Genomic DNA, 22,375 nt, shown 5'->3' with positions numbered 1-22,375 from the left:
TTCGCATCCTGTATCTCATATCTTCCCCCCATCCATCCAATGAATGATCGTCTTTTCCCTTCTTCCCTTCTTCCCTTCTTCCCTTCTTCCCTTCTTCCACAAAGAGAAGCAAAGCCAAAAAAAAGCAAACGAAAACCCAACCATCTCAAGCTATCTCAAGCTATTCCAATCAATTCATTCCCCCTCCCATTTTCTTTCCTCCCTTCCTTCCTTTTCATCTCTCTCCCTCCACTCTTCATCAGTGCTTTATTGTAAAACACACTGTTTTCCGCACCGAGCCATAGAATTCCTCTTATTTCCATTATCTCTTGCTTCTCTGTCCTCCCCCCTCCTTCCTCCTCCCTTCTTCCCAAAACCAAAATCCAAGCAAGCAACAACAACAACAGCGAACGGGGTATAGACTCAAACAATCAAAGACAGCCAAACCAACCAACCAGCCAACCAACGAACCGACAAAACTTTCAAACCAAAGGCGAAAAAAAATTCGAATTACAAAACTAAAAAAAAAACGCACTCTCGCGTTCCTAATTCGAAGAGCAAAAAAGCCCAAACCAAAAGTCCAGACGAGCTAAATTGGCGAAATAGTAATAAGAAGCCCGTCACTCATCGTGTCGGAATATTAAAGCGTTCTAAGTTCTCCTCCTTAAGCAAAAAATGTAAAACGCCATTTCTTTCCTTTGCCATTTCCCTTCCCATTTCAAATCATTCCATTTTTCATTCCGTTAAGAAAAACACAATACGAGGTTTTCTTTTTAACGCAGAGTCATCCGTGTCGTATATACATAATCGTCATAATGTATCTTCATCTTTCTTCGTACAAATGATGTTGTAAGTTTCATTTGGTGATTGTGGTGTTGCCCTCTGCTTCTTCATCTTCATCTTTTCTCTCAGCGACAGCCTGATGCGCTGCTCTTTCAGCATATATCCTTTGTCTGACTACCTCAGCTGTATGCAGACTATCAATATATGTTGTGAACTTCACAATTTCGCGAAGCAAGTACGAGGATTTCTTTTCCCAATTTGCCATTGCCTTTTGAGCGTTAGGGTGACGTGGTGTGTACTTTTTTAAATTAGTCAGGGTTAAAGAACGGAAACATGCAAAAACTTACAGCCAAAAGCATAGGATTCCTCAACATATTATGTCTCTGCAATTCTTCCTCAACACTCTGCACATAAGCAGTCAATGTTCTTAGCTGATCCGGCTCCATTAAGTTACTAGCCCTCATACTCTGAATTGGAGGACTCCAATCATTTATGGCGATTCTATCACCTGGTAACCTTGACCTAATACCACCCACATAACCGTGATCCAAGCTTGATCGTAAAGAACTTTGCATGCTAGGTCTAGCACCAGAGGTTGATGGCCTAGTGTTTTGTTCATTGATGGCAGTGACTAGAGGGTTATTCACGATGTCATCAGACCAGCCGTACTCGATATTGCTGATACCACCAACGAGGGGATGATTTGATAAGCGAGCACTCCAGTAATTGGCTGTTGTGACGAATTCTTTGACAATATCTGCTGTGCCTACTTGAAAGAGATGTACCGCTCCAGTAGGTAAAGAGAGCGCCCAGACATGAGGACGAGCCTTGGAATAGCCTGGTAAAGGTAGCGCACTAGCAATAGTTTGTCGAAGCAGAAATGAGCCAAGATTTTCGGCGTTCTCCTGCCAATTCCCACCACCAACAACTCCACCAGTTGGTTTAACTTTAGGCTTTCGCACGCTTTTCGTAGAGAATGAGAACAAGCTCATGTAGCCCTTTTCGATGACAGCAAATACTTCACTCCAGTTACGATCCTTTGCTTTCTTGTCAAGAGCTTCCAGATGATGCTTGTGCGTTACCATACCTTCTTTTGCCCATGGTGCACCAGCAAGTTCTAAAGATTCATCATCGAGTAAAGGAGCAACACGAAGTTCTTCATGGTCACTACCTCTGCTGCCTGGATTATGGACTGTTTCTTCGCGAATAATTGCTTGACTAAGAGCATTGGCAAATCCAATTGATTGTTGGTAATCACCTTGGAAGACAGAACCAAGAGAGTCTACAGACATCGAGGTATGTTTGCCAAGAGAATACTTGCTCCAAGTACTAGATGATACGGAAGGACTCCACATAGATGATTGATCATCCAAGCTAGTTCGACTAGATCCCATGGCTGAATTGGGATACAGACGAGGTCTCGATCGAGTTTTGTTGCTCCACTTTCCATTTGTACGAACAGTTTCTGCAGTTCTCCCCCGAAGATAACTGGGCGACTCTGAAGGGGCTTTGCTTAAAACACTAGGACTACGGCGTAACACACCATTGGCGAACACTGAAAGAGTATTAGAAGAAGCCGGCATTTGTGACCTATCGCCAGCACCGAATAGCGGAAGACGATCATTGCGGATAGAATTATAAAAGTCCTTAAGAACAATCTCAACCTGCACTTCCCAGGTACGTAAAGTCCCGCGAAAAGGTGCCTTAACTAAGGGTCCACAATCATCCATAGGGGTATCATAATCTAAAGGTGTGGGAGCGTTTGGGTTATCAGGATCTTGACGCGGCGCAGGCTTGAATGAAGACCTCCAAGAAGGTTTTTCAAAAACCTCAATTGACACAGCGTCGGCATTATCGTCGTTAACATTGGGATCATCGAAAGCGGAGCTTTTTCCAGGGAGTACCGTGGGTCTGATGGGCTCAAATTCATGCACAGAATCTGCGACGCTTCGTCGTATCGTGGGCATTGTATTCTTAATGAACTGACTACGAGTCATCTTTTGCTCAATATCGGCGATATGCAGATCTGTGTTGAGCAAAAGAACCGAGTAACAAATTGTATGCACGACATCTAAACGCATTAGGTTGATATAAAATGAGCATTGCGCATCAACTTACCTGTAGTTTTAAATCCATGATTGGGATTACTTCGACACCATCTCTTTGAAAAAGCATCTAATATTCTGTCAACCTGTTGGCTTTCACCTTTAAGCACCAGTCTACCACAAACTACACGCATCGAAGCGAGTATGTTAAGGTTCGTGAAGTCGTAAAGACTCATATACGCCTTCAGAGTCCTTGCTCGAACAACTCCCTCGTCTCCCATCCATGCCGTCGCCTTTTCCTTTGGAATGAAATCTTCAATGCCGTCGTATAACTTCTGTGCCCTAATTAAGTCTTCTTCTGTGGGTTCTGTATCATCAACTCCTTCCAATTCCAGGAAGTCAAATGGCGCAATATTTTCCTTGTAAGACATTGGAGGAGGGCTAGCAGGCGGGCCTTCTTCTTGTCCCTCGACTTGTAAAAGTGGTAGACTAACAGCCGATTTATATATGGTATCGGTAGATCCGGAAGCCGCAATCGAGTTCGCGAGTTTAGGTTTCAAAGTATTTGTCGCTGGAAGATCTTCTTCCGATGATCCAGGTTCCAACCAAACACGATCTTTCTCTGGCAAGTCCGACTTAGAAGGAGCAAGCACTACCCAATCTTCTTCTTTGGCAGGACCAATTGATAGTGCCTGACTGTCCTTGGAATTCACGGTACTTAAAGGTGACTCCAAAAGAGGTTCTACTGGATTGGTCTCTGATTCTGGTGGGTTTTTGGAGGTCGTCGGTGAAAGTTTTGAGTGTGTTCTTTCATATTCCGCAACAATAGCCATATCCCTCACCACCGAGGAAGATGGACCAGAAGAGGTCGGACTGGGTAACAATGTACTACCGGGTACATCTTTCGTGGTCGTCAAATTAAACTTCGCGTCACGATCACTCTCATTAGTACCCTGGAAGGATGTGTCACGAATTTCCTTGGCTTGCCCGTCAAATCCACCAGGCATAGCCAAATTGGTACTCGCGGATCTTCGCGGTTGTTTAATGGATGAATAAGATGATTGGCGACTGTCCCCAGCATGCGATGACGCCGGTTTCGAAGGAGGAATTTGTCGGATTGTAGCATTTGGGTCTGGATCGTAATTCGGAGAAAAGCCCCTTACATGGCTGTTGCGTTCAACATCATCGGAAATTTCATTAATTTGCCGATCAAGGCTAGCGGTAGGAAGGTGAGCCTCAAATGGAGGTCTCCCTGGGCTGTGTAGGTATGGGTTCATAACCTGGCGAAGACTGCTTACGGGGCTAGCCTCAGGCTGTGAATCTGGAATGACTGGTCGTAATTTATGTGGCTCGAGCATCATAGATGGCAACGGCATTGCTGGCAGGGGAACAGGTTCGGGGTCAGACACGGACTTCTTGCGCCGGCGGAAGAACGATGATGGTTTTTTAGTAAGTACATGCGGCTGTTCTTTCGGGGCCTGTGGGTTTTCTCGAGATGGTAATACGTTGTTAGATTTCATTGTGTTAGCAGCATGAGTTTTGCTACCTGGGCGTTCGGCCGTTTCAGTGGACGTAGTGGAACCGTGCGAAGGCGGTGGGTCGGGTACCACAACACTGTTGTTCCCACTGTTGTTCCAGGAAGAACCGAAAACCCTTCTGAAGAAACCGGGTTTTTCCTTGGGCGCTTGAGCGGCAGGTTGCGCGTGCTGGGGAACATCTTTCGCTTTTGAATAGGCCCCATCAGGTGAAGGAGATTGTTCTTTTATGAAAGCCGGCATGGGTGGCAATTCTTTACTGCGATCATCAAGGCCATATTCATGCCTGGCAGGATTGTTGAAACCCCTCGGTTTGTGTGCGCTCTTTGAAGATTTTGCACTTCTTTTCCTCTCCAAATTTTCCATTGGAGGATCGATCATGGCAAGATCCGGTCGTGAAACCAGAATTGGGGATGTGGGTCGAGGACGTCGTGGACCGCCAGGCACTGTAGGTGTTGGAGCCGCGTCGTAGTCGTATGGAGATGGAGAGGGCACATGTATATTATTCATATGTCTTCCTAGGATGGATTGAGAAGTTGCTTGGAGATCACAGCCGTAATCAAAGCTTGAAGACCTCCCCGCCAAACCATGGGCCCACCTCTGATTGCTTGTAACTTGTGCGTAACCAAGGTCGAAACTATTCGCACTGCTCCCTTTACTTCCCACACTACTGCCGGTATTCTTTCTCCCTCCGCGCTGTGGTATCGGAGGTCCTCTGCCTGATCCACCAATGTCGTTGCGTATACTATTAATTCTCGTCAAGCCAGTTTGGAAGTTGGAACTGCTATTACTTCTTCGACTGCGAGAGATTCTGTCTGAGTATCGACTCGAGTCATCCGCCGGATCGTAGTCAGAACTAAAGGAATAAGCGTGTCCTCTGCCACCCCTAGCTGCGAAATTTTGAGGTGATTGGTGTGGTTCGTCATCACCGAAGGAATATAACCGATCTTCAGCAAGCGTAGGATTGCGCAAACTAAAATCTTCTTGTCCAAAGGAGAATTGATCTAGGGAAAGTAGCATATGATCTACCAAGGAATCGCGGGTAACTTGTCGGGGAGAAAGTGAGAGGTCGTGGGAATCCCGGTTACTTTGTACATTCTCAGGATCATTTTCTCTGTTCGAAGGATCCGCCGGTGTAATGTCATCTAAAAATGTATGCCCTGTTCCATTCCGTCCATTAAGCGCCCGATTTGATGAAGTAATAATATCTTTAGTGGTGGTCTGCGCCTCCGGTGTCTGGGGCGGAGATATACTCTCTCTTCTTTTTCCTTTATAGCCAGTATCAACATTCAGGTCCACGCCGAGTCGCTTCGTCGGTGCGTTCGGCATCTTCTCGATGGTATGCATGGCAGCCACAATTGCAGCTGAGTCGTCATGAAGTATTGTAGAATGGTGTTCCGAAAGGATAATATGATGGTACTGAACTGTTTCCTATTTTGAAATCTACCCTCAATGCGACTCTAGCCTCGATCAATACCTACGTAAGGTTCGATGTCAATTGCGCGCCAATCCTTTGCCGATGCGAATCATTCAATCGATTGCCCCGTATTCTAATTTTTTCTTGAGTATTTCTCTATTTCTCCCCGTCGACCAGCCGCTCGCGATAATTTGTCTGCGTGTAATATATTTTTGACCAGGTACTAGGATGGTTTTCTGATGCAATAAATGTCAGAAGAGGTTGATGCAACAGAATCTGGTTTCGAAACAAGCCAAAATATCGGGGGGAAGTTTGCTTGCGTGCTACAGAGTAATTTATTTTCCCGGGAGTGAATTGGGAGAGACTGACTTTGAAGATTGGCATATGCTGGTGGTTGAAGATGGTAGGTGAGGCGAGATAAGGTAAGGGTACCAATGGCCTTTCGTTCCCGTCTGTCTGCTTGTTCGTCGTCGGATAAGTGAATTGAATTAGAATTAATGGTTGTCTGTGAATCTGTGATGTAGAATAGTGGGATCCGTTCGTAACAAACAGCGGAGAAGCAGAAGCAGAGACGATCAATTGTTGATAGTTCGGGTATGGATGGATTGTATTGAGTAATATGGTCGTGCAGTAGTGATTTTCGATATGGGGCATATACTTTATTGGGTTTGTCTTGTCACTTGTTCGGTCTTTGGTCTTCAAATCTACTTAGTTCCTCGTACCCTTCACTCCTATGGAGAATATATTCCAATATTTCTAGGGTTCCCGACACCGATAGAATGGCGACCACTGGGATTGGAGTTTCTAAACGCCCAAAAGGGCTTCTGGAAATCGTTTCTTCAAGGGTCGCGACGGATAAAGGGAAGATTGGTATACCCAAAAGAGCTTTCCCCGGAATGGATGAAGGGGGTACAATATGGCAGAGCACGATATAATTTATGTGTGCTTCCGTCTAGTAAGATGTTTGTCCTCGATTTCGCATCAAGATGGTAGATTGATTGGTTGAGATTGAATGAATGAATAGTAATTGATTGAAAGATCGATTGATCAATTGAATGATTGATTAATTAATTTGTCGTCAGGAACCAAATGTACTCACTCGGATTCAAGATCAAGAAGAGAGATTTGATTGTCATGAAGGATATTTCGTAGATAGGTAAAATTTACAATTCATTTCCGCTTTGATTCATCATATCATTCAGTCATTCATTCGTTCATGACCGGCCCCATAGACGAAAGGAACAGACCAAAAGAACGAAGCAGTATAAAAAATATTTCGTATCCAGCCCGTGCTGTCCTATCTCCTACTCCATCTATCTACCTAGTATCTATCTATGAAATCTATGATATCCATTTCCACAGCCAAAAAAAAAAAGTAAAAATATTTTCACCAGAATTCCCAGTCTCCCAGTCTCCCCGTCTCGATGACAAAAACCAGAAACATATCTGAAGAGCTATATCCGTGGAATGATCCAGGTTACTATGGTTCGTTACCTACCTAGGCACTTTCGATAGATCTTATTCCAAATGCATGTCGCCATATCTAATAAAAGGCCATGCATGCTTGTAAATTACCAACTCATCACCCAAAAAAACATGGCAGCTGCATCTCCTGGGGAACCCATGAAAAAAAAAAAACATGAAAACCCATGAACCATCCCCATTATTTTTTAATTAAATTGTATGATTCTATTCCGAACCTTGAAAAAGATGATGTTTAAAAAAGGAGTCACAGTTCGTACCACCAAACTGCATGATGGGGGATTGGGGGTCGGCATAGGAAAGGATCTAGCCAGGGATTGATTGACATTGGATAGAGAAGGAAGGGTAGAATCATGAATGCCACCATGATTCGTGATTCGTGATACTGTGACAGCCAGTCATTGAAGTTTCAGGGGGAAGGGAAGGGAAAGATGTACAAAAGTACGTGCAACCATATACCTTTTCACTCTGCTTAAGAATATCTCTGCGGTTAACCGTCAAACATAATCTTACATGTATACAGAAACACAGTGTAACTTTGTCCTCTGTACGATGAATACGATGGATATTTCATGCAGAAAAGAGCGGTGTACCATGAACATGAAGTATGACATTAATTACACACTTCCACACGGTTTACATGCTGATAATTGCGTTTGATAAGCTACTTTTACAGAAACGAAAGTGGATGGAGATCCGTTGGACGAAGCTTCCCAATTCCAATAGAGTTACAGAATGAGAGTACGGACATAGGTAGGTAGGTACTTAATGTTTCTTCCTCTCATACCGGTATCAAGCCGGCCCGTTCAACCCTGGAAAGAAAAGTCCAACATTCAAAGTGCAAAGATTCAACATCTGATTATTCTCATAGAGATCCAAGCTTCGAACCATTTTACCTTTTTGATATCCAGATCTCCCGCGTTTGCCTTTTGCTCTTTGCAGATAGATACCCATGCGTGCGCCATTTATTATACGCACCCCTATTTCCCTGCATAAAGATATACATCGCTAAGAACGCTGGAAGAATGAGTGGTCTGCACGGCAATGGCAAAGTCATCCAATTGGATACCGATATCCAAGTTGATACCAACGAAGAAGCGTCATATTGTAAATCATTCGATCTGACTTCTTTTGCCGCAAATTGACCAATGGTTGAGTGCATAAAGGAATGCTATCCAGTTGGTTGTATTCATATCTACGAATCACTATTTTGGTCTGTATTGCCATTGGGGTTCTGGACCTCAAGGATGAAGTACTTACCTCAGTTAACAAACTTTCTCATTGGCAAGGACTAACCATTTACTTCAGAGCCAACTACTAACCACACAAACAACAATAAAGCATACCACCAAAATATCTGCTTCTTCACTGGCGTCATTGTGCACCGGGCTTAGCCTCATTTTAAGACTGACTACCTAGTAAGATCTTACCTTTACAACAAAACAACATCAAAGATATCTTTACCGACCAGTAAAACCAGTAAACCCCTGTAAGAGATTAAGTTACTCTAGCGCGAAACCCTACGATCTCCAAGCACAAGATAGGTTAAACAATATCTTCACTTTCAGTTCGGTTTATGCTTGCCAGACCGGGAAATGTGATAGTGCTTTGGTATTGTATGTATGTATGTGTGCTTATACTTTACATGAGGCTTTACCTGCTTACTAGAGAATTTGATATACACAACCGCACAGGTTTCTTTTTATTGTATTTCAAGTCAACATCTACTTGTTTCCTTTATGCCGCTGCGGATTAAAAGAATCGACCGACTTCGGTAGTGTGGTCGGAAGTCCGAATTTCCTCGTATATTTCAGATCTGCTGTATTTGCAAAGTAAGATTACCTGAGGTCCTCTACGTTTTCTTACTTGAATCTTAGATATAAATAAGGTCTGCCCATTGAGTCTTTGTTGCTGCATGTGGTATATATTCAATATCATACACCCGAATTCGAAAAAGAAGGGCAAAATATAAGTACAATGGCTATAAACTATCCTGATATAGATAAATACATAAATAAATAAATAAATCAAAATACTATTCATTATCTCCTCATCCATCCTCTCTTCCCCACTAGTTACTAACCTTACTTATGTATATTTCCATTAATGACAACTTAGTCTATTATATCCATTATATTCATCCTGTAATAACCACCAATATTACGATCATCAAATCACTGAGAAATACTAATCTTACATGTGGTTATTCTTCAGGATTATAGAATATTTTAAGATTTAAATAAATCAAATTAAATACTATTTCTGTGGCTCGTTGTAGCTCTGTCGAGCTTAAACTCAAACTCAATGTTACGAGGTTTGCCGTCTAGATCACGTGGAAGTGCTCTAGGCTCTCGAGGTGGTTTATAACTAGGCGTCAAGCAGGGACTTAAGTAATGACAATGATGCAATTCGTAACTAATAGTAGAGTATACTAAATGATTGATCTTGATTTTGAGCACGAAGCTCTATACAAAGGGAATCCATCTTGATTATATAGACCTTCGTATTCCAATCATTGGAGCGATGGAGCTGGGGAGCGAGATTCGAATCTCGCTCCCCAGCTCCCTCGCTCCCTCACAAGACTATCCATGTGATCCTATAACACATGATAATAGTTTATAATGTTACAACGTAACAATAAAAATCTTTTATATTTATATTTATATAAATTTTATAATTTATTATATAGAGTAAACTTTTTATTAATATGATTTATTTGTTTATTCTGATTTATTATATAAAGTTTAAAATAAAGTATTTTATTTTATACATTCCTTATTCGACATTAAATGGATTATTATATAAAATACCAACCGCTCATTCACATACGCGATGTCGACAACTACTTAATGCTCTCTTAGCAGTAATAGTCTCCTTATATCCTATTTCCCACCCAGATCTAAGATTACTGTAATTAAAACTTCAGTATCATCTACCAAATGTAAAATATATTATTTCATCCTTATGAAAAGGTAATAAGAAAGTTAAGAGCTTTATAAAATGTTCCTACTGACATGAACTCTCTACATTTCCAAATTTAGTACTCATAATCTCGATCAGATCGCTCAGTCATGCCTTTACTGCTTGCAAGTCATATGGATGGGTAAACCTCCCAATACATTGTCCTGGCCAAGTTTAGAAGGGGAGCAAGTAAGTTTACTGATAGTTTCTCCTACTCCACAGAAGTTTAGCCATTCGCCCGTGGTGTTTCCTTTGATGGCTATTCAAGGAATCTGTGAGATCGATTTCTTTAGAAGAACTATCAACATCCTTAGAAGAAGTATCAATTCCTTGAGAAGAGATATCAAAAAACACAATATTTGTTTCATCCGGTCTCTCACCGGACGCATACTTCTTAGTATATAGTCGGGCATTAGAACAATATTCATCAAAATTTTTGTGATAAGTGTGTGCAATCTCCGGCACCAACGGGTCATCCACATCGGGAGATGATAAAAGATCACATAGTGCGGTAAGCAGCGCTCCAATTGACCAATCGAGTTTCCTATTGCTTCCGGAAGGCCACTTATCCAAACTTTTCAAGCGCCTTGGGTGATTCTGAAGTTGACTATCTATGCAGCAAACGTATCCTTGTGGTGATATGTTTGGGTGGTAAATCTTTGTGTTGAATCTCATGAGAGGTAACTGATCGGGATAATGGTCCGTTATTTTAAATGTAATCCAGAATATGCCGCCTTCATATGGAGTTTCCGGCGGTCCCTCAATGCTTGCCAATATAGTATCGAGAGAATTGTTAATGGGCGTAGCACTGATAAATGGTATATTAGCTTGTCGAATACCACGAAGGTCAAGGAAAATGCGCTTCCAGACCGCAGGACCAGTTTGCGCAGCTGTAACCAGTTTTCCAGAGCTTTGAACCCAAAATTCTGCATCTTCGCTTTTGATAGCAGTGAGGCGATCGCCATAGTTTGTATCGCCAGTAGAAAAACTCAGAGCTTGTTGAGGTCCAGCCATCTCAATAAGCCCTTGCATAAGGCGCCGATTCTGAGATAATTGTTGTGGTGATGATGGGTCGGTATTAGCATCATACATAGCATCAACAACTTCAGAGGTTGACGTAAAAGAAGTAGCTAGGTCTTTGCGTGGACTTTTCGAAAAACTGCATTCTCTTCCGGTCTGTATGCATCTTAAACAGGAACCCGTCTTATTAATTGTCTCACATTTATAATGCTCTTGGAGACATTCTTGACAAGTGTTACTCCGCTTTTGTTGAGTTTCCTTGCCCATTTCCTTTTTGTGTGATGGCAACGACGGTGGCCAGGCTCCCGGTGGTTTTGGCATTGAGTTGGGGTGGCTGAAGAGTCCCGTAGACTGTCTTGTACATGCCGTCTTGAAGGAAAAACCTGTTTCGTTATTAGAGAAGTCTATTATATAATCTTTATTGTACTACCCTCTGAATTTAAAGACTCAACAATCATAACCATACGTTTGCTCGCAGTCTCTGAAATATCCCCCGTACTGGAATTCCCATGGATTGAAGAGGCATCCCGAAGCAATCTCAAGCTTTCTACGTCGGATATGCTATCAATTTCTTCTAATAATCGAGAATGCTGATTTTCCAATAATCCTAAAGATTTAGTGATACTCTCAAGGCCATCAACATATCTCCTTAGCCGTTCAATTAAATCTTCGAACTTCTTCGCATCGTGTACCACCCATGAGGTTACCTTCCAAGCAGGTGTGTCTTTCTGATGTTCTCTTATTCGAAGTTTGAATCTTTCGAATGAAGTCTTGAAGACTTGCATACCTAACGACGTTGATTGCTGAGTCACTAGCATCTCGCCATACTTCTTATTGATTCGAGCACCCTCTTCGAGCAGAATTTGGATGTTATTGAGGATCCTTTCCACTCCCGGTCGAATGTCTTGTCTATCGATGTTCTTGTCGTACTGTAGGCGGCGCCCGTTATTTGGGTCTGGGATCAACCCAACGGACTCACCCCAGAGGCCAAATCGAGCACGTTCTAGGGAGAACTACAAAGCTTAGTAAGGACATTTGATGACTGCGCACGAATTATGTACCAGGGCACAAAGTTGCTCGAAATCCTCACTGAAATTCTTCCCAGCAATAACAATATCAAAGCACTCGATACATGTCGTGAACAAGGCTGCAACACTGATTGCACTCAAAGTAAGGCCGGCCAATCCTTCCGCTGCTCCGGACATTATTTTTGTCTGTGATCAGTTGGATGGCTTTATCCAATATGGGTGTATCATAAGGAATTGGAGATGAGAATATTAATGTTGCGAACATTTATGCCATGCTAAACAATCATAGGAGACTGCTAGGCGGGAAAGTGGTGCGTTGCAGCCTCATTTGTAAGATTACTATACTTCGTGCACACCTTCAATCAATGAGCCACATTGCCAATAATGGCTGACCAAACGCATCTTCCAGCCAAGAGTTGAAGATCAAACTTCTCAATTTCACAACATATGATGTATGTCGATTTGAGATGTATTTGCATGTAACAGATGTCTTCATTTCTCGACGAGCTCGTGATGATTTGACGCGAAGATTACAACTACCAGATTTGTACTTGGGAGTTGAGGATTGAGAGAGAAGGCCAGAGCAGCAGAAACCGCATGCATCTTCTGCAAAACTCTATGGACGCGATGTAAGACAGGATCTGAGGTCGCGACTAAGAACTGTTGACTGTAAGTTGTTTTTCACACGATTTAAACCAATGTGCATTAGTTCAATTGACGAAAACTGTACGAAGGTAGGTTTTAATTAGGACACTCCAACCGTTAATTTCCATCCCATAAATCGTAACAAAACCACGTTTGGCAATCCAGGAGAAAGTGTTCATATAAAATTGAAAAAGAAGATGTAGATGCACATAGAAATATCGCCTAATACTAGCGTGCCGATGAAAAGAAGATAACAAAAGGGAAGGCACAACGATCTTACAAACTCAAAACATGCCTTGCGGTCAACCCCGCAGATTCATTATCCGCTCAGAGCTAATCCTCCAATTAGTATCCTAGTGTGTTTTACTTTCAGATCATTCTTTTTTTTAAATTATTTTTTTTCATCAAAAATCATAATTTTTATTTGTTAATAACTTTGTAATAAATCAATAAAATTTAAATTATACATTTATTTTATAAGTAATAATAAATTATAAAATTTCAAGTTGTTTATAATTGATTTTATTAAAATCTTTAATTTTAATTTATTAGTTCTTAATTTAAAAATAACTTTGGAAATTTATTAAACAACAAACGAAAATAATGATTTTTGATGTAAAAGAATGGCCCAAGAGAGGGTTGATCCGAAAGTAGGGCACTAGACTTAATGATTCATTATCTTTCTTAAACCTGGTCCAAAACATCCCTTCTTTATATAGCATTTCCGGCAATCCCTGGATACTTGCCAATACAGCAGTATCAAGAGAACCGTTAATGGAAGTAGCACTGATAAATGGGATATGAGCTTAATGAATACCAGGGAAACTCGCTTCCAAACCGCAGGACCAGTCTTCCGGAACTTTGTACCCAATATCCTGCATCATTGTCAACAGGGAAACTCAACACTTGATGAGGGTTATCGTGGCAAGTCTCTGCATCAGGTCAAATTTCCTCGAAAATGTGATCTTGTCGTCCTCCATTTTCTAGGAAAGGATGTAAATAATCAAAAATGCAAAAAACAAAAGGAACATACAACAGTAGGGATTCGCTGGTGGTCACCCACCCAACTACTAATCTACCGATCTGAGGCTTGTGTATGGCAGAGCGGACGGGATGCCCAATTCTCCTCAGTCTATGGTCGTATGTGGGAGATTTAGTTCTAAAATGATATAGGTTACATACTTTGCACACTCTTCCTCCCCTAGATCAAATCTAACAAATATCCCATTCACCCCTCCAAACCTCTCCCCTCACCTACCTACTCTTCCACCTAACCCTCCCAACCCACTCCACAAAACGCGCCACATCCTCCCTCTCCCCAAGCAACTCCACCGTATAATACTCCCGCGCCAATTCCTCATGACCAGCCACGCGATGTACAAAACTATGACACGCACGACATAACCACGCTACATTATTTAATTCTTCCTCGGCATGCCAACCCCGCTTTAATACCTTTGCATGTACGAATTTAGGGATGAGATGATGATATGTCAGGGGAATCCAATCGCGATCGCATAATTCGCATGCGCTGATCAAGACTTTGAGTTCGTGGGGTGGAGGGGGTGTGGCGAGAAGTTGAGTGGTGTAGGTGCTGAGGACTGGGTGGAGAAATTCGGAGAGTGTGGTGGATGGGGGGAGGAGGGAGTAGGTGTGTAGTGAATCGGGAATGCTGGGGGGAAGAGCTTGAGTGATTTTATTTGAGGTTTCGGGATCGAGGGGGTTGAGGTTGGGGTAGATTTTTTGGAGGGTTGCATTGGTTTTGTAGTTTGTGTATGATAATGTTTGGAGTTCGGGTGGGAGATGAGTAAATATTTCGTGGGCGATGTACTACTTTCGTGTAAGTTTTCGTATTATTATCTTCGAGAAATATATTTAGAAAAAGAACGAGGAAGATTTATACTTCAATAAAGTCGGCAAGTTCGGCTGCATCATTAATGCCCGCTTCGTCTACATCTATATCTTTCGATATAGGTTTGATAGCTCCTTTTCTTCCAACCTTTGCTTTCCCTCTCGTTTTCCGTTTGGAGGCATTAGGGTTTGAGGCAGATGTACATCGGTCGATAAGAGGGGTCGATAAACAATCGAGGAAGATGCGAAAATTGGATTCTTCTTCGTTGGTGAGCATGAGGTGTGAAATGAGCGGTTGGGTAAAGAGGAATGGAGATGGAGACGGGAATGAAGGGGTAATTATTCGCTAATTTCGGTTATTTGAGATTTGGATTATACGGATTTTTATATCGTAATCTCAGATTGTAGAGACAGAATATTGAATAAGAAGTTACGGATGCCACTATCGTCGAAGAGTCATGACGGTGAGATGCAGAGGTGGAGTCGCCAAGTAAGATCTTACCTACCTGCCTAGTATTCCTAGCTGCAGGTTCAGAGCACTGCATCTCAATAAAAATAAATCTTATTAAGCTTCCGGTAGGTACCTGATAACCTTAAACCACTACTGGAAACTTTACCCCGCACTTGTTTTCAATTCAGTAATTCAGTAAGCCTGAGTATCAAACGTCATGCATACTAGGTAATTATCACTGCTCTTACAACAATATATCAATTCAATATTCAATTCCACCAAGAAATTATTATTATTCACCATCTTCCCCCAAGAAGTCAACACAATAATCTTACAATAATCAAAAATATACCAAAATGTCTAATAAGAAAACAATCATAGCATTTGATCTCTACGGTACACTCCTTTCCACCTCGAGTATCGCCCACGAATTAGCTCTACATTTTGGCGACGAGAAAGCTCAATCTATTGCTGCGTTATGGAGAAGATATGTATGTACCCAATAATACCTTCTCACATATAAATACTCTATCTCATATTCTAAGAAATTCTTCTCTCTTCTCTAGCAATTGGAATACACGTTCCGAATGAACAGCATGTGTAAGTTTCACTCTTAATCCTCACTGGATAAAGTACCCCGCTGCACCAAAACCCTTAAAAGTTCTGAATTGTATCTCACAGGAACGCAGCATTATATAAACCCTTCTTAGAAATAACACATACATCACTCTATCACGCATTATCCGAACACAAACTCTCTCTTTCAGAAGCAGATGTCGGCCGTATTATGAACGCTTACAATTCACTCACCATCTTCCCGGACGTATCATCTGGCCTGGAAAATTTGGCGAAAGATACTGAGATTATTGCACATGTGTTTTCAAATGGTACTAATGAAATGGTATCTGAATCTGTGAATAAATCACCTCAGCTTTCGGGATTTAGGCAGCTTTTTAAAGAGCTTATTACGGTGGAGGAAGTAGAATGCTATAAACCCCATCCGAAAGTGTATGAGCATCTTGTTAGGAAGGCGAGAGGTGATGTACGTAGAGAAGATCGGGAGGGGGTGTGGCTTGTAAGTGGGAATCCGTTTGATATTGTAGGAGCGAGAGCAGTGGGTTTGCAAACTTGTTGGGTGGATAGGATGGGGGATGGCTGGATGGATAGATTGGGTGAATTGGCGAGTGGAGGCCCGCATGTTGTGGTGAAGGGGGTTGATGAAGCGGTGCGGGAGATTCAAAGGATGTCTAGGTCTTAGTATTTTGAATGATGAAGCTCTGATGTTTGTTATGAGCGAAAACGAAGGTTCTTAGCGGAAATTTGTTGATTGTGCTACTGCACTTTGTTGAATAATTCCTCAGTTGATGGTTGAAGCAACCACCTATCTTAAGTACTTCTCAGGTATCGATTATGAGAATTGCAGTCTGCGGGTCAATCGTGTCGATATGCCTCTCTTGCTATTAATCAGTAGTAATGATGGTAATGGAAAGAACATGAAGTACTGTACCTAGTAAGATACCTATAAATCAAGGCCAGGATTGATGTAAAGAGGAGGAAAGACAGGAAGACAAAAACAAGCAAAACTAATTAGGATAAAACCTTTGCGTTATTGAGATACAACATACCAACATGAATCTCCTCAAAATATATCTCATTTATCTTCGAGGAATGTAAGACTAATTAAGACTTTCAGGATGATCTATTTTTATTCTAAAATCCATTTTTCCATCCTACTAGGTAAAATATCCTAGCACAGCCACATTAACCTTATGTCATGTGGCGGTGTGAGATTAGCCTTGCTTCTAGGAATCTAGGATGTGTTTCTCTCCACCATCAGATCTGCCCCACACTCAAATACATACAGCGCTATTGAACAGCCCTACGTGTAAGGCTGGCTCTCGAAGTCTTGGGATGCAGATGCCTAGATATTGATGATTGTGATGTGTTGTCTTTTGTCTTTTCCCTCGCCAGATCAGATACTATTTCTCTCAATATAACTATGGATACATATTACCGGACTCTCCATAAACTCGAGGAAAGAAACAATGACAGAAGTAGAAACAGAAAATCTAGAAATCCCTAGAATATTTCCTCTAGGAGACGAGAATCCTGAGGGCGATTAATGCTTGTATGGTTTCTTCATGCATACTACTTTACTCATATTTCTGAGTCTAGATCCTGGAGTAAGCACTCACTTCGGCCTGCTTTTTAATCTCCCTTCTCAAGTTTGCAGTGTGCACAACTAACTAGGTACTAAACTAATACGTACTCGTATGCTAGTTGTGACAAACCTTCACATAACGAAATTTGGTACATATCATCGTCGCTCTTGATTCGGGTATCTTACATATTTTTAATCATGAAAATTGTGGGGATATCGAAGAGGAAATCGTAGTGGAGGTGTGTGAGAAGGAGATTTTGTGCGTATATTCTTGGGAGGGAGAGTGGAAAGAAGAGTGGATTGATGTGGGTGGATCGGGGAATGAGGGTGTGTATGTGGGATGGGAATGGAAGGCTGTGAGTATATTCCTTTCCTCTCCTTTGTTATGCGGAGTATGGAGGCTGAAGTCACGTTGACGGGGCGGCTTTTTCGAGGGTTTTTTTAGTAGTTTTCTCAACGTGAGAAGGATGCGACGTGAGTTTGAACATTGGGGAGGGTGATAATATGTTTGATCTCTGGTTTTTGGAAGCCCCTAGATTTTTGTCACAGAATACTACGGTAACTCACCTGTAAACAAGTGTTTGCATCACAATTATGAGTCTTCGAGGCCGCACGCACAGTGTTCTCTGACTTTATGACATCAATTTTGATGAAAATTTCTTCTAGTTGATGGCCGTTGTTGTATCGATCGTGGATGTTTGATGTTGGTCTGTAGGTACAGATTCCGCAACATTTCATGGTATGGCTTGTTTCAAGAATCTTTTGTTCGGATGAAGGGCTAGTGACTTCAGAAAGGGTGGCAAGCCTTCTCCAGAGTCAAAAACACGTTCTAACAAAAGACGTTCCTTAACACGATGGTTTCAAAATCAGTTCTAGATCATTCAGATCAAACGGAATCCAACAAAATATTGACGGAAATGCAAAACTTAGAAATACTTCCTCCTGGTGCTTTATGCCATCACAATTTTGACTATGATCAGTAAGGCATTTCTGTTGGTCGAGTAGCGAGTTTTAAAGGACTCCAGGCTTAAGGGATCAGGATGTGGCTGCAGTGCGGATTAAGATAGGATGAACATACACAGAAGCCATCTTAAGTTCTGCGTCCCCTCGGTATTTTTTAATCTTCAATTAAGGATTTAAGGCAACCTTCACTCTTTCCCTTGAAAGAACAACTGGCTGTGGGTCTCGGCTATTCAATTTTTCACAAAATTCTCTTTATATTCCCTTGTTCGGAAATTGTCTTACCTTGAAGGATTCTAGTGGATCCATTGGACATCAACACCTCACAATTGCTATGGTACAAGTCTCATTTCCAAGTCCATAGCAAAAAAAGAATATGAAATATCAGTGCGGAGCGTGCTAGAGTAAAGAAACTCTGTATCAAACTCGTAATTATGCTTATATCTTCCGGGCTTTTTCACTGTTTCGTGTAACATGGTACACGGGGGATTATTTAGCTTAGTAGACTGCTGCGAGGAAGGATTTTAAATGGTGAGGCTCGTTGCTACTTCTCAATCTCATAAAATTAGATGTTCTCGAAGGATGAATCGAGGCTGAAAATCGCTGTTTCTTACTATCGCATAGAGTTGAAAAATCAAACTTCAAGGTCATAAATCAACAGTGAGAGTTGTCAAAGCTTTATCAGCTACTACGGTCATATCCACATCCCGCGATGCAACGATTAGGATTTGAAATATCCGAAATGGAATATTTGAGGCTGTCCTGAAAGGTCATACCGAAACAATCAGATGCCTGGATGTGCATGAGAAAATTGATGTATCAGGCAGTCATGATAATGAAGCCAGGGTATGGGATTTGGAAAAGAGGGTGTGCTTGCATGTGAGGAAAGTAAGATCTACGTGATTGCGACTGATGGAGTGGAAGTTATCACCGGAAGTATGGATAAATCGGTGACAGTGTGGGATATGATTACTGGGTATGTCGTCTAACTTCGCGTGCATTACCTCGTTAGGTAGCTCTAACCATTGTTCTGTCAGAGAATTTCAACCTATCCTTGAAGGCCTTACATCCCTTGTAGGATTGTTGGAATTACTTCCGTCAAGTTGACGGCAGATGCAAGCGGGGCCATTCGTCTATTCACCAATCAGGACTACAAAGAGATATGGAAGGTCGAAGCACATCAAACTGCAGTCATATCTATGCATTGTCATGGTTCCAAGTTTGATAGTGGAGAGGCTCGGATGGTAAAGTTAGAGTATGGAATCTAAGCAATGGAAAGCTATTGCAGGAGTTAATAACTAGTAATGTGGTATGGTACGTAAAATGGATTGAAAATAGTCTTGTGGCACTATTTTCGAAGGATATCGACAATAAAATAGAGGCCACCATGAAGGTCAATGTGATAGAGACGAGGGAAATGTAGAAGAAGGCATCGACTGACTTTAACTTGCACGGATTTGGTATGTGCCTCCGTAATCCGGTCGAGCAAGGTTTTGTTCGTTGCATATCGGTAGCATACAAAGCTGCAGATATCCCAGAATAGGCGTTAAAACGAGGCATACCGAATATCTTTGAGAATTTGAATGTATACAGAAAAACTCCTGAACCAGGGGAATTTTTTGATTGTTGGTTCCCCACAATAGGCAACCGTAAAGCCGTACTGTTGTGGATATGGATGTCCGGATATTCCCCCGAGAAGAGTTGACTAATACTGTTAATATCCTAGATATATTTATCCTACTGATTCGAATCGTAAATTTTCATCCGCAATATATTCCGTCACTTAATCTTGACACTTTCTGAGTCACGTTGTGGTTTGACGAGATTCTAGAAGGGGATGAAGGAGTTTTGACCAACACTTACTTCAGTGGGTCTTTAGTCAGGTCTTATTATAACATGTCAAAAAACAACTCCACAGATCCATCTACATTGAAGACTTTTCTTAGTATTGCCTCATTATACGGAGGAAAGCGTACTTGCATATAGACCCGATTGACCAGAGCGACGCGTCCAATCGTCCGAGCTTGAATTCGTGGCGAATGATCTACGTTATAACTTGACATTTCGAATCCACTCCTTCCAAGGGGATTTCTGGAAGATGGGGGGATCATCATTTACTAAATTTTGCCTTTTTAGTTTAACCTTACGACAACTTCAAGACTCGTAGTTTTTCCAATTTTGCACGGGATTCACGATCAAAGTCTCTACGACCTCAAACAAATTTTGTATTCAAATGAATGAATGATTGATTGACTAAATGATTACGGTTAATCCATCATGTCATGGATCTTATTGTAAGACAGTCAAATGGAACAATTCCTAAGCTAGCATTCTCACACATATCCGAAATCGTCATCAAAAAATAAGACGGAGTAAATTTCCACCCTTGAACTAACCGAAAACAAAGATTCCATGGATCAATTCTAAGCACCTTATCTATCTATGTCTATGTTGGTAATCTCCACTTCATGCATGATAATTCAATCCATTTATTTGGAAAGAAGTTGGGTATGACAATGATTTATTTGTTTTTATTCCAACATCCGGCATCATGCATACTAAGCCTCCATACCCCTGAAGCTTGCATCCTTCGTTACATACCTACTAAGCCTACGATGGCACAGTGGACTTGAAGCCCTTGAAGCCTCCTGTCCAACTCGGGCGGTGTAAGACCGGTTTGTCGGAGAGGATAAAATTACTCATTTACTTTGGTTTCACGTCATAATGGATGGTTACCCCTCAGATTAGGTTGCAACACAAACGGTTTTTGTTAAGGTCATATACATCTTCTTTTTCCATTCGATTTCTCTTCCCCACAAGTGGCTCTAACGATCCAACTAAAAAGTTATTATTCGACTGAGTTTTGATAAGTTATCGAAAAGTAATATTTGGAGAGGGTAAAAATGTCAACTTCTAAGGGAACTCCATATCCACCACATCCACACCAAAAATCATCGTGTTGGCCCTCCGCACCAGGTGTTTACGTCAACGTTGAATTTAAGGTTTCGATGTCTGAAAATGATAAGGGACACGGTGCATCACTGAGATATACAGCCAGAAATATGAAGGAGAGGGAGAGAGCGAGAGCAAATACTCATTTGGGTGGCAGACCCATACCATCGATATTAACTCCGGGTTACCCTCAACCTAATCATCCATGTCGTCATCAACAAAGACCACAGCAGCAACAAGAAAGAGACCGAGGCTTGAGTATCGGGTTAGAAACACCAGAGAGGGGTAGATCTGCACCGCCGACTATGAATGATAGAAGACAACCGGTTAGTCCAGTTAGTCCCGTCAGCCCTATGAGTGCTATCGACAGTCCAATTCAACAACGGATGGTGAATCTCCCCCGACAAAACATTATGGATCGACTAGACCAACCTTTACCCTCAACACCAGGAAGATTTCGTCTGGGTGAAGATGACTTACCATGGTCAACACCACCATCATACTGGAACGCCAAACCCAACACATCAGAAAGCGTGGGTCCAACACGAATAAGTATTGAAACCCCTCACTCATCCCAAACACCAACAAACGCAACCCCTACCAAACGAACCGAAGATCCCCAAAGAGTTCGAGAATTATCTGAACTTCAACAGGCGATGATGACGGTAGATAGTATCAGTAATGACGTATGGGATCCGTGGATGTGGGAAAGTGTAGGAGAAATGCCGCGAGGACCACGAAGTATTGGATGGGCTGTAAGTTCAAATGATGCGATTGATTCGCCGGGTTCGGCGTCTCCGAAAATTCCTCCGCCGCCCCCGTATGTGGTTAGTCAGTGGGAACATGCTTGTGGGAGGAGAATAGCAAATGGGAGACCGAGGAGTACAGGTTGAGGAGTGGGAATGGAATTGGAATTTTTGTGGGAAATTTTCGGAATATAGTGTTCAGAAGGATCACGGAGATATTCAGCGAGCTTCGAACTCATCGTTTCTTCACGATTTGGATATACGGGGAAGAGTATTTACGCCCTTCTATCTCTCTTGATAGGTGTACAGCAATCAATCATCAGTGGATTGATCATTAATAAATGAGACACGAATGCGCT

The 22,375-nt window shown here is 41.9% G+C and overlaps 8 protein-coding genes across 8 annotated transcripts; 4 read left to right on the top strand and 4 right to left on the bottom strand.

Annotated features, from left to right (window-relative positions):
* Positions 1–835: 835 nt before the first annotated feature.
* Positions 836–5,689, bottom strand: SS1G_11965 (hypothetical protein; the record flags this gene model as incomplete). The annotated part of the gene is made up of 3 exons (XM_001586886.1): positions 836–1,060; positions 1,110–2,833; positions 2,881–5,689. 3 exons carry the CDS (start codon positions 5,687–5,689, stop codon positions 836–838), a joined length of 4,758 nt encoding a protein of 1,585 aa, XP_001586936.1.
* Positions 5,690–8,033: 2,344 nt separating this feature from the next.
* Positions 8,034–8,195, bottom strand: SS1G_11964 (predicted protein; the record flags this gene model as incomplete). The annotated part of the gene is made up of 1 exon (XM_001586885.1): positions 8,034–8,195. The coding sequence occupies one exon, from the start codon at positions 8,193–8,195 to the stop codon at positions 8,034–8,036; it is 162 nt and encodes a 53-aa protein (XP_001586935.1).
* Positions 8,196–8,266: 71 nt separating this feature from the next.
* SS1G_11963 (predicted protein) lies at positions 8,267–9,077 on the top strand (the record flags this gene model as incomplete). The annotated part of the gene is made up of 3 exons (XM_001586884.1): positions 8,267–8,348; positions 8,713–8,857; positions 8,936–9,077. The coding sequence occupies 3 exons, from the start codon at positions 8,267–8,269 to the stop codon at positions 9,075–9,077; spliced, it is 369 nt and encodes a 122-aa protein (XP_001586934.1).
* Positions 9,078–10,397: 1,320 nt separating this feature from the next.
* Positions 10,398–12,427, bottom strand: SS1G_11962 (hypothetical protein; the record flags this gene model as incomplete). The annotated part of the gene is made up of 3 exons (XM_001586883.1): positions 10,398–11,605; positions 11,689–12,235; positions 12,284–12,427. 3 exons carry the CDS (start codon positions 12,425–12,427, stop codon positions 10,398–10,400), a joined length of 1,899 nt encoding a protein of 632 aa, XP_001586933.1.
* Positions 12,428–14,149: 1,722 nt separating this feature from the next.
* On the bottom strand, positions 14,150–15,023 carry SS1G_11961 (hypothetical protein; the record flags this gene model as incomplete). Its single annotated transcript, XM_001586882.1, has 2 exons — positions 14,150–14,725; positions 14,799–15,023. The coding sequence occupies 2 exons, from the start codon at positions 15,021–15,023 to the stop codon at positions 14,150–14,152; spliced, it is 801 nt and encodes a 266-aa protein (XP_001586932.1).
* A 530-nt stretch (positions 15,024–15,553) lies between these two features.
* Positions 15,554–16,455, top strand: SS1G_11960 (hypothetical protein; the record flags this gene model as incomplete). Its single annotated transcript, XM_001586881.1, has 3 exons — positions 15,554–15,688; positions 15,764–15,797; positions 15,887–16,455. 3 exons carry the CDS (start codon positions 15,554–15,556, stop codon positions 16,453–16,455), a joined length of 738 nt encoding a protein of 245 aa, XP_001586931.1.
* Positions 16,456–19,166: 2,711 nt separating this feature from the next.
* SS1G_11959 (hypothetical protein) lies at positions 19,167–19,586 on the top strand (the record flags this gene model as incomplete). Its single annotated transcript, XM_001586880.1, has 2 exons — positions 19,167–19,294; positions 19,397–19,586. The coding sequence occupies 2 exons, from the start codon at positions 19,167–19,169 to the stop codon at positions 19,584–19,586; spliced, it is 318 nt and encodes a 105-aa protein (XP_001586930.1).
* Positions 19,587–21,221: 1,635 nt separating this feature from the next.
* Positions 21,222–22,163, top strand: SS1G_11958 (predicted protein; the record flags this gene model as incomplete). Its single annotated transcript, XM_001586879.1, has 1 exon — positions 21,222–22,163. One exon carries the CDS (start codon positions 21,222–21,224, stop codon positions 22,161–22,163), a length of 942 nt encoding a protein of 313 aa, XP_001586929.1.
* Between the last annotated feature and the right edge of the window lie 212 nt (positions 22,164–22,375).

This window comes from Sclerotinia sclerotiorum, genomic scaffold (genome assembly GCF_000146945.2).
Source record: "Sclerotinia sclerotiorum 1980 UF-70 scaffold_20 genomic scaffold, whole genome shotgun sequence".
In the NCBI taxonomy this organism is placed as follows: Eukaryota; Fungi; Ascomycota; class Leotiomycetes; order Helotiales; family Sclerotiniaceae; genus Sclerotinia; species Sclerotinia sclerotiorum.
The sequence above is the reverse complement of the archived record's forward strand: the minus strand, read 5'-3'. Positions and strand labels throughout refer to the sequence as shown.